This window comes from Protopterus annectens, chromosome 6.part0, assembly GCF_019279795.1.
Source record: "Protopterus annectens isolate FY-2018-M chromosome 6.part0, PAN1.0, whole genome shotgun sequence".
Classification (NCBI taxonomy): Eukaryota; Metazoa; Chordata; order Ceratodontiformes; family Protopteridae; genus Protopterus; species Protopterus annectens.
This window is the reverse complement of record NC_056737.1, coordinates 264,103,060-264,120,571: the sequence shown is the minus strand read 5'-3', so window position 1 is coordinate 264,120,571 and position 17,512 is coordinate 264,103,060. Positions and strand designations below refer to the sequence as shown.

The 17,512-nt window shown below is 35.1% G+C and overlaps 1 protein-coding gene across 1 annotated transcript in view; it reads left to right on the top strand.

Moving 5' to 3' along the window:
- The window catches only part of LOC122803821 (cytosolic phospholipase A2 zeta-like), a 620,934-nt gene that overhangs the window by 585,236 nt on the left and 18,186 nt on the right, over positions 1 to 17,512 (top strand). The window contains exon 19 of the mRNA XM_044073506.1: positions 9,876 to 10,062. Within this exon, the coding sequence (XP_043929441.1) occupies positions 9,876 to 10,062 (187 nt within the window). The remainder of the gene's footprint in view (positions 1 to 9,875; positions 10,063 to 17,512) is intronic.

Below are 17,512 nucleotides of genomic sequence, written 5' to 3'. Positions count from 1 at the left end.
GAATTGTATAAATTGTACAACTTGAATAGCAGAAGACAATCTTCCAGGGAATTAATCCAAAGTGGAAAATCATAGTTGCCAAATAGTATCAATAATCTGAGTATTATGGTTGAATATAGTTATACTCCATTTGACCAAATTAACATTTGAATAAACTATGATAGTTCATGATCTTTTATATTATAACCAAATTTTGTTTTAGGTAAAGTTAAAATATTCCAAGGGATTCTGGGAGATTCACCTCCCCAAAAATGTTGACCAAATTCTCTTAATTGCATAATCTTTTTGGGAGGGACTATTGTGTTCTGCTGAAAATCTTTTTTTTTTAGGGTGGGGCTATTGTATCCTGCTAAAAAGGAGCACTGAGGATAATTATTTTTAGATTGAAAGGCTTAACCTTTTCAGAAAGGATAATTTTGAATTCTCTTAATTGTTAGCTACATTTCCATTTTATTACAAGCTAATTTAATTTGTTCTTCTGCAATATATTTCTGAGTGTTTGAATAAATACATCCTAAATATTTCAAATGGTGAACTGTTTTGACTGGATAACATTGTAGTTGAGCTGTTGAGATAACTAGCAAATTTGACTTATTAAAATTAATATTTTGAATGGTAAAATCCTTTACATGTTAGAAGAGAGCTATAACATAATATAAAGAAGGGATTGGGATGGTGGCCTAATTGTGAAGGTGTTTGCCTTACAAACACAAGGTGGAGGGTTTGAGTCTCGCAAGGGATAATTCACTAGACTTAAAATGGCTTGCAAGGGCAGTTAGCTTAGTACTAACCTATGAACCTATGTATGTATTAAGAGTGATTAACTTATTAGTTGGGAGGGTGGCCTAATGGTTAAGGTGTTTGCTTTATAAACACAAGGTACAGGGTTTAAGTCTCACAAGGGATAATTGCCTAGGCTTAAAATGACTCGCAAAGGCAGTTAGCCTAGTACTAATCTATGAACCTATGAAGAAGCAATGGTATCTGTTATTATTAGCATCAAATCATCAGCATATGGTACCTGTTTCATTAATTGATTATTGACAGTCAGAAATTTCCTTGTATATCTTGATCAATTGCTTTTAAAATACAATTTATGGTTAATAAAAAGAGGGCAGATAATAGAGGGTATCCTTGATGGACGCCTGAATGTTGAGTCATAACTGTAGAATCTGTTGTATTAATATGAATATAATATTTTGCTTTTAAGGACAGCTTTCATTAGATTATAAAGAATTGAAGGGAGGTTTAAATAAGCAACCCCAAATGATAGAATCAAAAGCCATTTATTCAGCTAAGGAATAAAAGGTCATTTCTGAAAAAAATGTTGTTTCTTTTATACTTATCACTTATCTTTTATACTTAGTATAGAATTGTATAACTTGTAAAATTTCACTAGCAGAATACATTTCCTAGGGAATGAAACCAAAGTTTTTGAATGCAACCAATCACTACTTTTGGATAATAATGGTGTATTGCAAAATTGGCTATAGTTTTATACTAAGTATTGAGAAGGTAATAGGGCTGTAGTTTGTGGAACTTGTACTATCAGTATCTGGTCCTTTTGTTAGGATATGTTTTGTAAATGAAAAGTAAGTATCCAGTAAGTTATCGTGGCATGTTAAGAATGTTATAAGTTTTAATATTCTTGGACTTAATTATTTTTAAAATGTTTATAAAATTTAATGAAGAAAAGATTCTGGCCAGGAGCTTTGTTGTCTGGAAAATAATTGATAGCTTCTATAATTCATTATAAAGAGAAAGTAACCTCAAACATCTCTAAAGGGAAAGCACATTTCTGATCACTGTCTTGCAAATCATTTGTAAAATAAAGATGAGAAGAGAAAAATGCTGTCAAAGAAAATTACACATTAGTCAATATTTTTTTCTGTATCTTTAAAATCTCCAAGTAACATTCCAATCAAATCAATATTATTCACATTTTTGTTTTCTCATTTGAAAAGCTCTTTTAAAAAGATCCATGAGTTACTGTTTTATAATATGAAGCTTTGCCAATTTTGTATGTTTCTTGCTTAACTAGTTGTTTTAGAACATCCAACCATCTAAATGAATTTTTATACTATTGCCTACATATCTTGGGTAATTTATTCCTAACAGACTGCCCAAAAGTTATAGTTGTGTGGTTAATTCTTTGAAAACATTTGTTTTAGATTGTCTTTCTCTTAGAGTTAACTGAAATAGAATATCAGCAATGTAGTCTTCGAAGGAGGCTGTTTTGGATGCATAGGATATGTGTGAATGTTCACTTTCCCCCAGAATAGAGTTATTGCTGATCTACTTTCTTGTTTGTAAAGAAAAAATCCTTATTAATGTAAACTAAGGGACTTCCTTTGCTTTTAGGTAAACATTTTGATAGCAGTGGAACATCGTCAGAGAGGGCTCATGGAAATATTACCCTTCTGGAAATAATTCTACAATATTATTTGAGATCCAAAAAGCACCTAACATGCATGCCTTTTTATTTTTATCATCCAGATGAGTAAAACCTATGTAAGATGGAAATTTAAATTTCCACAAGTCTATTGAGTTATTTTTATCAGCAAAATCTTGGAAACGTTTTCTCTTGGAGTTGCTAAAAATCTAAAAAAAGTCATGATTTACTCCTGTTACAATTACTGAGAGTGCTTTTAAAGTCTTTAAACTTCTGTCCTGTTATAATTTTGTATTGAATGAAACAAGCATATATAGAATGATGATGAAAAAAGAATATATATATATATATATATATATATATATATATATATATATATATATGTGTGTGTGTGTGTGTGTGTGTGATTAAAGTTTGTTATACTTTTTGTACGTATATCCTGAAATATATATAAACTTTCAAAATCTTCTGACTTAAAAATATTAGCAACCCCTTTAATTTTATTATCCTATCAGATGATAAAGGTTTTTGTAAATGTTCTAACATTTGATAATAAATTCCATTGAAAGGTTACTAGATATATTTCTTGTGAACAAATTAAATCTCCTTTACACTGTAGAAAAAATATCAGTTTGCTCCCTTTCCTTTGGTGGATTATTCCATTAACATTGAATGTAACTATATTAACAGAACCAACAAAAAAGCCATAGCATTATAAATGTATATGAAGGTGGCACCTACTCCCCCCGCCCCCAAAAAAAAGAAGAAAAGAAAAAAATACTTAATTATCCATTGTAGTTGATCCCTGCCTATCCTAATTGGAGGTCAAGAGAACATATTTAAAGCATGAAGTTCATTGGAAGTCAAGGCAAAATATTTAAAGCTTAATGTTCCTTAAAGTCTTCTTTGGGGTTGAAAATATTAAGGGTAAACATTTTTAATTATTTTTAGTATAGCCAGAAAAGATAATCTAATCTTCAGACCTTTCTGACAAAACTGGCTCCTTATCTTTGAGAATGCTCTTCTTTTTTAGGTTATCTCTGGAGAAAAATCTGTATAAATGTTGATTAGTGCTTGATTAAACATACATTTTCAGTATTTTAATACAGTTGAAATGACTGTATTTCTTTATGATGGTGAAAGAAATTTTACTATTACAGCTTGATGTATACCTGCTTTAGATTGTTGAGTTCTATAGGAAATGGCTTCTTGATTAATACCAGAGACATTTGTTTGGCCAAGCCTCCTATAGTGCTCAGAAAATTCAAAAAATCAAAATAGATAATGGCCTTTTATTGCCTTAACGTTTAGGGATACCAATAATTTACAAATTCTGTTTGTGTGCTCTCATCTCTGAATTAAGAAGTTTCTTCTGAACTTCATGAAAAGCTGATTAAAAAAGTGTATTCAGTATATAAATAATCAAAACAATTTGATAAAATTGTCAGATAATTTTGTAAGTTATTCCGGTATTCAGAAAGTTTTATATTTTTTTTCTTCAAGAGAAGAATTGAGTTTTTACCTCAGTTATGTTAAATTTAAGAGAAGAGAGTACAACAGCAATAGTACTTAAAGAATCAAGCTTTGCAAGCAATGAAATTCTAAATAATACAAATTACCATTTACTTTTGGTTGGTTCTGGAGTGGAAGTTGGTTTGTATATCATTGTTTGGTGCCAATTAATGTATCGTTCAAGATGATTGTTGAGACTTTGTAATTTTGCTGATTGCCAGATGTCATCTGCAGAGAGATAGTTGTCTCTATGGGAATGTACAAAGCTGTAGTACTGACTGTGAAGAATAGCTCTTTACATTTATTTTCTTCTTGCTATTCAGAAGTGTGTGAATCTTCAGCTACTAGCATAGATGAAGGCAAATATTTTAAAATGTTTCCATTGAAAAAGATTTTAACAGTTGTAGCTCTCTGTGGGTTTTGGTGGAGAATATAAAAGAGGTAATGCACCTACACTATATGGTCCCTCTACTGTTTGTATCAAAACTGCTCCTGCCTTTGACTTTTTGCCTAAAATGGTTGATTTTTCACCTTAGTTGGCATGGATGAGTTTGAGTAGCCACTGAAGTTACTAACAGCTCTTTCCAAAGAGTAGTTTGCAATTTATACATTTACCAACTTGGTTTACAACATTAGAACGATTTATCCAGTAAGAATAAATAACTATAGAGAATTGTTATTTAGGTACAAGAATGAGAAGCTGTGGGAGTGAAAAAGGTGTGTACTATGCTAATGGCCCTGGAGCCTTTACAAGCCTAGCCCATAGAAGTACCCTGGCATTGTGCTGCCCAATGTTAGTTCCTAGTGCCTCTATCAAGCAGAGCCAGTAGCATGATCCCAGGGGTGAACTTTCTATTTCCCATCCACACATCAAGATTTTTATTGAAGAGGGCCAATGAGGTGCTCTGCTTGACATGTATGGGAAGTCTATTCCAGAGTATGGGCAGTCTCTGAGTTCTGATTGTAGTAATGAGGTTGAGGTCTCTGGAGCATGTGGTGTGGAGGGATTGGGATTTCTTTAGATGTAGCATTTCTAACAGAGCTGGGTCAGACATGGCTTTGTAAGTCAAGCAAAGATCACCTCTTAGTAGATGATATGAGACAGAGAATAGCTGGAGTTTTTAGTCTGTCTGTGTAGTACATGTGTTTAAGGCCTAGGCTCCTCTTTGTGAGGTACTTTTGTGGCCTCTCCAACTGTTGCAGGTGTCTAGTGAGGTACATGCCAAATGGGGCACTATACTCAATGATTGGGCTAATGAGGGAAGAGTAGAGAGAAATGATGACCTCTTTCTTCCTGGATGCAAAACCCCTGGTAATGAGATGTGTCTCATAGAAGGACTTTCTGGCCACAGTGGCAATGTGGTGGTCGAAGGAGAGGTTGTTGTTAATTTGTGTCCCCAGATCTCTTATAATGCCTTCAGTGTTCAGTGGGCTCCCATCGATGTGGTAATTAGTGGGAACTGAGTTTTTCCCAAAGGGGATGATGATGCATTTTTTGGCATTAAGCTTAAGGCCATGGTTTTGACACCAGTCATTGGTCTCAGTGAATGTCTGCATCACTTAGGGAGTTAATAATGGATCCCAGCTTGCAGTCATCTGTGAATTTGGTCAGCCAGAGTGCCTCCATGTTGGCCTGGACTTCTGAGAAGTAGATGCCAAACAGGAAAGGACCCAGGACCAATCCCTGTGGAACTCCACTTGTGACTGGTCGGCAGTCTGACTTGGAGTCTGCTACTTTCATGCCATGGGTTCTATCTGTGAGCCAGTTTGCAATCCACCTAATGATATAGGGGTTGATGCTTAGTTTGGTGAGTTTATCAATAATTCTTGAGTGAGGGATGGTATCAAAGGCCTTGGCCAGATCGGGGTAGGCTGTATGAACTGCCTTTCCTTCATCCACAGCTCTGGTGACTGACTCAGGTTGAGCAGGTATGATCTCCCTTTCACAAACAAATTGCATGGGATCTAGAGCTTGGAGATTCCCTATATCCTTGTTAATTAGGTCCCTGATGGTGTGTGCCATAGCCTTACATTTCAGACTAATGGGGTGATAATTCCCAGGGTCTGTAGTCGCTCCCTATTTATGGAGAGGGATGACTGTAGCAGTGCGCCATTTGGTAGGGGCAAAAGCCTGAGGTGAGGCTGTGAGCAAACAGAGCACACAGATGTGGTGCCAGTTCACTTTGTAGTTCATGTAGAACACAGCCAGGGATATTGTTGGGTCCCATGGAAGCTGTATTCTTGTCCATGGACAATGCAGCTTTAACCTGTGCTGCAATAATGCTCAGTGCCTGGCATTCTTCTGGTATTGTGATTGGTACTTTGAGGGGGTAAAGTTGGCACTGAATCTGTCAGCCAGTATGTTGGCAATATCTGTTGGCTCACTATAGGAGGTACCATTGTGCAGCAACTCAGAGCAAATCTGGGTATTGCCGTGGAGATTCTTGATATAACTATAGAATGCTTTGTGGTTGTTTTTAGTGTCTGCCGCAATTCTGCCTTCATAGCTGGCTTTAGAGGTTTTGATAGGGATCTCAACTTTTTATTGAGGCTAATAAGGGAGTTTTTTGCAGTCTTGGGACTTCACCTTTTTCTGCAACAGTTTCTTCCTTCTTTTGTAGAATTTATTAATGGCAGGGGACCACCAGATTGGTTTTCTTTTTTGGAGGAGAGCGTGTTGGTTCTGTTGGGTATGGCCAGTTCCATGCTTTTATGTATGTGTTCGTGCAGTGCATTGATGTATGTTGCTGCAGTCATGCATCTGTTGTCCATTGGCATGGCTGCCATGATGTTAGCCACCTTTGTTTTTAGGAGCCCAAAGTCAGCTTGGGAGAAATTTTTCATGGTGGTTACCTTTGCGGGGGGTGTGTGGATGAGATGTGGATTTTCATGGTGATTAGTTTGTGGTTGGATCTAACCAGGAAGGAATTGACTATTGGTGTAGAGCAACAGTTGCCCATGTTAGTAATAACCAGGTCAAGGATCTTGCTTCCTGTAGTGGGGGTAAGAATGAGCTGATCCAGGGCATTGGAACTGATGAATTCTAGGAAGAGTTGGACCAGTGTATTGGTGCATGAGTAGTTTTCCCAGTTGATGGATGGGTAGTTGAAGTCAACTAGTATGAGAGTGTTGCATTGGACCCTGTTAGTTTCCAGGGTGCTTGGGAACATGGAGTGAGAGTCTTGGGACATGATTGTGGACCTACAGCCTGAATCACCATTTTACCTAATGTTAGTTGTACATGAAGTATGTCAGATGTGTTATGGGCTACTAGTCTGAATGTGTGCATATCCTTTATGACTATGGAGACACCATCACCTTTGGAGCTTTGGTCCATGTTCTGGGGGCAAAAGGTGTGGAATGATTTATAGCCTGGTACCACAGGGGTGCTTTCTGCTGCTTTAAACCAGGTCTCCATTATAGCACAAATGTCGATGTTCTCCATTTTGAGGCGTGCTTTGAGCGAGTGCATCTTGAGATTTAGACTTCTAGTTTTCTCCTATGTACCCAGTAGGTGGTATCAGCCTAAACTGGTTGAAAGGAAAAATGAGATTGCATATGTTAGAATACTCCAGTCAGATGCTTTGTTAACATTAATATGTGCTTGATCAGACAGGGTGGGAATCAATGCAGAGTACCAGTTTTAGATTTATTACTTTCACTAATAATGCATACGTGCACGTTAACAAACAACATTGTTTCTGTCTCTGTTATTTTGCATGCATGACACACTGGCTTATAATGCAGATAACTTTTGTACGATTACCCTGTTATTCCATCTTTTGGTACCATGAGCACAATATTTTCATATCACTGGGACTTGTGTCATGTATGCACTGACTTTGTTTAGAAATCTCTTATCAGTAATGTTTTTGTTAATTACTGGAATGAAAAAACAATAGTATGAATCCACAGAACAAATTTTAATTTGATGTACTTTTTGAATTTTTAAAGGATAGCTTACAATGGCACTCTAGTTTATTTATCAATATATAAAGATTAACCAAAGTCCATGCCTAAAATGGTATCAATATTAAGATCATAAATTATGTCCCTATGTCCATACCCTATACTAGGAGACACTACCAATACATCCTGGAACTGATCAGTTGTTCTTCAAGATCTTATAGATTAATAGGTTCAAGGATAAGTACTAGGCTGGTTACCCTTGCCGGCCATTTTAAGCCTAGCCAATGTTCCTTTTTGTGCTCCAAATAGCCTATTCCATTTGGTTATAGATTGGCTTTATCTATCCCATGGTCGATAAGTATATATTACCCCTGATGAAAATAACTAGGATCATGCCATCAATAATTTGAAGGGACCCATACATGGGATAAAGCATCTGTCCATTAGTAGTACAGGGACAGTCCTGGGGTAGATTTTTTTGTTTCCCATCCACAAATCTAAGTTGTACTTGAATATGGACAGGGATAAACTTTGAATTATCTGATTGGGAAGTCTATTCTGTAGCAGTGGTATCCCCAGCTTTTCAGACACATGGATGTCCTTGGTGTATAAATTTAGTTAATGCTGATTTGAAAAGACAAGGCTTGTCTACTTTTGACTATCATTTAGGAAGAAGCAACTGTTAAATTTAACCATATTATTAGTGCCCACTGTTTATGTCATACAAACATATAAAATACTTGGGAGTAGTACTGGAAGTAACATGCTCCACAAAAATAATTACTTTATTTTTATGAAGGGCTGTTTTACAACTCTGTGTTCTAGCATGTTGCCTCGGAATTTTAGGCATGTTTACAGTGTTTATTGCTGCACTTACAAAGTTAACTTTGGAAATTTTGAATGCACTCTACATTCAATCTTACCAAAGTGCAACATCATGAAGGTTAAGTTATACGTAACTAACACTATTGCACTGCAAACACAAAACTTTAAATGCAACATCCTTAGTGGTTGTTATCATTATAAATTTATGAATGTAGTTTGGAAATCGCGCACCTCTACTTTAGCATAATGCCGTTTATCAAGTGATAGTCTCAAAAACTGTGAGACTAAGATTGATTCGTATTCATTAACATCCTTGAAATTTGATAGTTTTGGAATAATAATGACAGTACCATGCTTAACTTTAGGGGTATTGAATCTGATGTTAGAGACAGAATGATAATATGAGTTAGTGGAGTAGTGATTAAAGACAAAGCCATTTTAACAAAGGGAAGCTATATTTTATCAATATTATTGCATGAGTATTTTTAGCCTTCTGGAACTTGTAGTTACATTATAATTACAAATAAACCTTCACTTATTTCTTTCTGTTGTACTGTTGATCCCATTGTTGTCGTCTACTGGAAATTGCAGTCCTACAGTCATGTTCAGCAGTCGGGATTGTTAGAGGTGTATATTTCCTGCATTACTTTCATGCACTTTCTTCACAGAAAACATATGAATGGCTCAGCAGCTAACATTATCAAATAGAAGGTAAAAAAAATAGTAATTCATGCAAGCGTTGGACCTGTATTCCACCTTAAACTTAACTTTGAGTATATCAGCATTTGCTTACTTCTAATAATATTTGTATAACTCATAGTTTAAGGTTCAATTTGTGCTCAGAGAGATTAATGATTACGTGACTCTATTAATTTGAAGTATATTGCATCATCACGTCTTACTTATGATGCTTAGTGTGGTGCAATCTAGCAAAACTCCCTTGACAAGAGCACTTTCAGACCTGCAGTTCTATTTTGTAGAGTAATATTTATATCACTAATAATAACTCTCTAGACCTTGCCAATGGCCCTATACTTTCATATTAGGTTAGTAGCTGTGTTTTTATGTTGAAGAATATGGTAAAATAAGTTGAAATAAGAGAAGGTTTGGTTATTTTATTTGAATTTACATATTAGCAGCCAGTCATTACATTTCAAATGACATCATGCAGCTTGTAAGTGTTCGACATCTGTTATTGCTGTACATTCTAACACTCAGATTATCATTTAATCACCAGGCATTAAAGCAGACAGAAGAATATTGCGCAGCACGTAACATTCCTTTTCCAAAAGTCAACCTGCATGGAATTGACAACAGCAACCTGAAGGAGTGCTACCTGTTTGTTGATGAAGAGAACCCACAATCTCCCATAGTGCTTCACTTCCCACTGGTGAATGACACATTCAGAACATACAAAGCCCCAGGTTGGTACTGAAGAAAATCCTTTTGATAGTTTAGCTTTTGTTGGTTTAGAAGACAAACTCGAACATTCTAAGTCTGCTCCCATGTTTTTTTAACTTACACGTACCAAAGAAAATTCATTATTAACTCTAGTATACTGCAGACAGCTGAGATTATTTCCAAAACAATGCTATATTAGTTTTAAATAATATTTTCCTTTCCTTTCACTGTTACTAACTGAAGAATTTTCTCAAACTGCAGAAGGTGCTGGTACTAAGGAACTGTTTCCAGAATCAACAAACAGAATGTCATTTACTGCTATCCTATGAATTTATGAGCTTCTCAGGCTGCATTCTACCCCAGATATCCTGTGAACTGTCTTTCATTTGTTAAACTTCACTGCTGGCATCCTGCATGGCTCTATTTGTACAGCCATCTGGCCAATATTCCTCCACTTTACTGCTTCATTGTTACAGGTCACCCTCATTCCATTTTTTAGCTATGGCACTAACTCTTGCCTGGACTCTGTGTACCACCTTAGCACAAATATTTTTTTTCACTGCAGATTTATGGCATGGTAGCATCATATTTGTATCTGTTTGTGAATGGTGAGAACTCACAGGATACTTAGACCTTTCTTCTCAATGGTGAATGACACATTCGGTTTCTATATATGCCATATGAGGACTCACTTAGATCCTTTAAATTCACCTTAGAGTTTGGCTCATCTTGGTTCTATTTATCCACTTTTTTCTGTAGTCAGGCATGTGTCACTGTGTTTTTGCTTCCTACTATTCCAGCTTCCTACCTTCTTTCTTCTCATTCATTACCCTTACTTCATAGCAGCATCCTTTACAGAGTTTAGATCTCGTTAAAAGCAAAAAAGACAGCTTGTTGTGAAAAAATCCCACTACACCTTTATTGTAAGCGCTTTTGTGCAAGTCCAATGCCTGCACTTCTTCAGACAAAATACATTCCCGGAACACACTTCATTAAATACAACCATAATGCCATTAATTAAGCAATTAATCACAATAATTTAAAGACAATTACTTAAAGACATACTCTATCAAAAAATCTAAATCATATTTAAAAATGCATTTAAATGCTGCATTTAAAATAGACACAATTTTATGTCACATTAAATCTATATTATACATTTCTAAGAACACCATAAACTATCATTCTTATTTTTTAAATGTTTTTCATCAATAAATAAAATTAAATTAAATACATAAAAACTACACCATTTCAACCTCACAGCAAGGATCAATTATTGATAGATTATAAACAATATATGTATCTATATACACACATACACACACACACACACACACACACACACACACACATATATATATATATATATATATATATATATATATATATATATATATACACACACACACATTTCAACACACATATACATGTGCATATATATAACCATAAAGTCAACACCACTCAATATTACCTCACCTATCCAAGGCTTTAAGTTTTAAAATACATTTTATGGAACTATATTCATTAAGGCCTGGATGCATATAGGCATTCATGTTGATTTGCCATATAAGCTTTCTTTCTTCAAGAATTAGCTGCCACGCACCACCCCTAATGTCCTTACCTACACATTCAGCAATGACATATTTAAATTTATGTGATGGGTACTCTAAAATATAAATAGCTAGGGTATTTGTGGTAGTACCCTTACTAATGTGGTATTGATTATCGTATATTCCTTGCTTAAAAGCTCGCTCTGTCTTTCCAACATAGTAACTAGGACACAGCTAACATATTGCAATATATACCACGCATGATGTGGCGCAGTTAAATTTACCATGGATATGGTATTCCTTTTCTTTTATGGTAAATCTACTCCCTACATGTATATATTGACACTGCTGACAATTTCCACATTTATTTATAACCCAGCCATTATTCATAGCCTTAGTCCTATACTTACATTCAAGAATTGCTTTTAAATTAAGGCCTCTTCTGTATATCACATATGGGCTATTACCTACCTTTTTTCTTAATATTTGAATCTTCTTGTAGCAAAGCCCAATTTTTGTGCAAAATCTGTTTCATTGCATTTGCATCTATAAAAAAAGTGGTTATACAGCTAATTCTATCTTCTTGCTGGGTGGGCCTATCTACCTCTTTTATCTCCAGTGAATTTCCTTGATCTAAAAATCCTTTACTTAAAATGGGTTTAAAATGTCCATTATCTCTTTTTATTTTTACTTCCTCATAAATCTGCTCAAACAGTACTAGGGGGTAACCTCTCTGGACAAACATATCCTTCAGGTTTATACACTCTTGTAGGAAATCATCATCTGAGGAGACCATCCTAGATGCCCTTACTAACTGGCCTTTTCCAACCGCTCTTTTTTGGTGGTAAGGGTGGCTACTGCTGAAATGTAAAAATGCATAAGAATAGGTAGGCTTTCTAAATATAGTTGCTTTATACCTATTAAAAGTTCTATCCTTGGCAAACCTCACATCCAAAAAATGGGGGTCTATATTAAAACCACGAAAGCCCTAGTCACCGAATAGTAAAACACCAACACATATTCTGCGAACCGCAAATACACCGAATGCCCTAAACCACAAAATTCAAAAACTTGAACCATCATAGTTGTCCCACCCCACCGCCCGCTACATGCTACCTACCCAAACTAAATAAATCACATACATACACTCACCAAAACCCTACTTCTAACCCTAAACTAAACCCTACTTCTAACCCTACACTAAATCTTGCATATACCACCATGTATGCACTTACCTTAACCTGCATCCTAACCCTAAGGTCCGTAACTATCAAACACTTACCTTAAGAAGCTATACCCAAGCAAACTAAATAATCCACACACATACACTTAACAAAACCCTACTTCTAACCTTACACTAAATCTCACATACATTACCATCTATGCACTTACCTTAACCCACACCCTAACCTTAAGGTCCGTAACTATCGTACACTTACCTTATGGAGCTATACAGCAGAAAAGCCAACCATGATGATTCAATGTTTCAGATTTCACGCTTCAGGACGATCGATGTTTTCACGGTTCGATGAAGACATGTCGGTGTTTACATATTCGGGTAAGTACACCTTTGAGCTTCTAATATAGACCCAAAAATTGATGGTATCACAAACAAACTGGTATGTAAATCTAAGGAACTGTGCATATTCTGAAATGTTAGCTATAAATTTGATGGCAGAATCTCTTGTTCCCTTCCATATAAAAACATATCATCCTGGTACCTAGTGTACCAGGCCACATTTTCCTTAAACATACAATTACTAAACAGAAATTGTCTTTCCCAGAATGCCATTACACAGTTGGCGAAGGCTCCTCCACAGGGGGACCCCATCGCCACCCCTGTTTTTTGCAGGTAGAGCTGCTTATCAAACAACATGAAGTTGTTACTTAAAACAACATCAAGCAATGTTTCAATTAGATTAATTTCATTATGTTCCACCCTATGTATAATAAGCAATTCTCTTCCCATTCTAGACCTGTTTTTTGAGGGATAACTGTATATAAATCTATTATATCTACAGTAAGAATGTAGAAATCACTGCACAATTCCAGGCTATTTATGTTCTTCAAAAAATCCCACGAATCTTTGCATATCTGTGGTTCATTACTGATTATGGGTTTGAGTTTGCTATCTGTAAATTTTGCACAGGCATAAGTTATAGATTTCCTGCCATCCGCAATTGGTCTAAAAGGTGGATTTGGCAAATTTTTGTGTATTTTCAGTGAACCAAACAATATTGATGTCAGTGGTGCTGGCATAGTTAAATAGTAATATGTACTCAAATCTATGCTATTCTCAAACAAGAGGTAATTTAGCACATCTTTAACATGTTTATATGCAACATTCACTTAACTGATGCTAACTTTAACATACTTTTCACAGTGAAGTACATTAAACATTTTATTAGTATAATCATCCTCATCCATAAAGATAAGACCACCTCCTTTATCTGGCTACATGATCCTAACTCTACATGCCTTTAACATTTTGAGAAACTCAAACTCATCTTTTGACATGTTGAAATTATGCATATTTTGCACAAAAATTGGGCTTTGTTACAAAAAGATTCAGATATTAGGAAAAAGATAAGTAATAGCCCATATGTGGTATACAGAAGAGGCCTTAATTTAGAAGCAATACTTGAATGTAAGTATAGGACTAGGGCTATGAATAATGGCTGGGTTATGAATAAATGTGGAAGATGTTAGCAGTGTCAATATACACACGTAGGGAGTAGATTTACCATAATAGAAAAGGAATGCCATATCCATGGTAAATTTAACTACAACACAGCATGCGTGGTATATATTGCAATATGTCAGCTGTGTCCTAGTTACTATGTTGGAAAGACAGAGAGCTTTTAAGCAAAGAATATATGAACATCAATACCACAACAGTAAGGGTACTACCACAAATGCCCTAGCTAGGCATATTTTAGAGTACCCATCACATAAATTTAAATATGTCATTGCTGAATGTGTAGGTAAGGACATTAGGGGTGGTCCTTGGCAGCTAATTGTTGAAGAGAGAGCTTATATGGCAAATCAACACGAATGCCTATATGCATCCAAGCCTTAATGAATATAGTTCCATAACATGTATTTTAAAACTTAAAGCCTTGGATAGGTGAGGTAATATTGAGTGGAGCTGACTTTATGGTTATATATATGCACATGTATATGTGTGTTAAAATGTGTATATGTATGTATATGTATATATATATATATATATATATATATATATATATATATATATATATATATAGTGAGAGAGAGAGTATATAGATACATATATTGTTTATAATCTATCAATAGTTGATCCTTGCTGTGAGGTTGAAATGGTGTAGTTTTTATGTATTTAATTTAATTGTATTTATTGATGAAAAACATGAAATGTTTATGAAAAACATTTAAAAAAATAAGAATGATAGTTTATGGTGTTCTTAGAAATGTATAATATAAATTTAATGTGACATAAAATTGTGTATATTATAAATGCAGCATTTAAATGCATTTTTAAATATGATTTAGATTATTTGGTAGAGTATGTCTTTAAGTAACTGTCTTTAAATTATTGTGATTAATTGCTTAATTAATGGCATTATGGTTGTATTTAAGGAAGTGGGTTCTGGGAATGTATTTTGTCTGAAGAAGTGCAGGCATTGGACTTGCACGAAAGCGCTTACAATAAAGATGTAGTGGGATTTTTTTCACAAGCTATCTTTTTTGCTTTTAAAGAGTTTGTGGTTTTATTCGTTACAAGTCTTTGTTGGGCAGCTTTGTTTGTGATATGTCCCAACCAATATTTTTCCAAGAGGAGGTTGCATCGGCTTCTTCCACAGGATTAACTATGGCAAGTAATGACAACTCTACCATGAATAAGTCAGTGGGTGACTTGACAACACTTGTTCATTGTCTTTTAGAATGGGTTGATGGTCTAACTAAGAGGCTGGAAGAGGGGAATCCCTGTCCGGTGAGTGCAATGCCGAATATGGCCAGAATCAGCTTAATGACTACAAGGGTAAACAGAAACTCTCCTACATATGCTTTGGTTTCTGCTTTGCCCAATAACAATGGCAAGAATAGAGTGGATAGAAATTCAAGTCCAAGGCCCAATTTGAACAGTAATGAAGACAATAGAGTGGTACAAGTTAACAGTTACAGCTCACAACAACTGCTACTTACCAATTATTTGAAAGTCCCGCAATTTTTTGATGCAAGTAGCAATGACTTGCATAGTAATGGAACACAAGATAATACTAATAATATATCCAACAATATCATCAATAAGCTGAAATTATTTGATCAAAAGTTGCTGAAATGCCGTAAGCTACAACTTGAGATAGCTTACTTCCAAGAATGTTTAATAAAGAAAATAGTTCCGAAGGGTTTATGTCAATGGCGGTACCCTGTAGGCTTAATAAATAAATATCCATTTCATGGTGAACTGTTATCTCTCTTTGACCAGCAGGGCTTTGATTTTTTTGGATTTACTTATAAAAAACTATAAACTACAAGTGGAACCATTGCACGTTCAACTAGAGGCACTGGAGCAAGATATAACAAGAGATATGGATTTTTCGCATTATAAATATGACTACATCCGTATCTTTCAAGCATAGACCATGTAATAAGAAGGTCTGTGGAAGTAAAAAAGAAAAAAAAATGGTAAGGGACATGAATGATTATTCAAAAGGAGTAGCTTATCCAACTCTGAATAGCTACACCATGAAAGTAGAGTCTCAAGGAACTATAAACGTCGCTATGGCAACTGAAGGAAGGGAACGCCCTGTAGATGACGGTATACAACAGAGCGACGAGGAAGGACAAAGCCAAACTCCTTTTCCTAGGTGGACTGAGAGAATATGTTTCAATCAACAACATGATATTCAAAACGACCAAAATGGATATGGACAGGCGAATTTAGGCCAGAATTTTCACGGAGGGAGGAATTATGGCAATCAGAATCAAACGCAGAAGAACAGGAATCAGAAACGCCAGAACAGAAACCAGAATCACAGGAAGAGGTAAATGCTAATAAATATGAGATTATAACAAATTCAGCAGGAGATTTTAAAGTGTATAACTTTTCTTCAGTGGTTATAAATTCAGACATGGTGGATACTCTAGCAAGAGGACTTACTTTTGTTCCAGATCGGAGGGCCGATTTGGCTAAAACCATCATAGATTTAAAATTATATATTAGAAAAATGAATTTAGCAGTTTTGTTTGTAAATAATGCTTAACGGAACAATGACTTAAGAGTCTCTAGTACTTTTAATCCACCAATTCATGAAAGTCTTATGACATTTGAACGCATATGCGAAATGGATATCAGAAATGTTTTAAGCAAAAAACATTTGCATAACTTCAACATGTCAAAAGATGAGTTTGAGTTTCTCAAAATGTTAAAGGCATGTAGAGTTAGGATCATGAAGCCTGATAAAGGTGGTGGTCTTATCTTTATGGATGAGGATGATTATACTAATAAAATGTTTAATGTACTTCAGTGTGAAAGATATGTTAAAGTTAGCATCAATGAAGTGAATATTGCACATAAACGTGTTAAAGATGTGCTAAATTATCTCTTGTTGGAGAATAGCTTAGATTTGAGTACATATTACTATTTAACTATGCCAGCACCACTAACACCAATATTGTTTGGTTCACTGAAAATACACAAAAATTTGGCAAATTTACCTTTTAGACCAATTGTGGATGGCAGAAAATCTATAACTTAAGCCTGCGCGAAATTAATAGATAGCAAACTCAAACCCATAATCAGTAATGAGCTACAGATATGCAAAGATTCGTGGGATTTTTTGAAGAACATAAATAGCCTGGAATTTTGTAGTGATTTCAACTTTCTTACTGTAGACATAGTAGATTTATATACAGTTATCCCTCAAAAACAGGTCTAGAA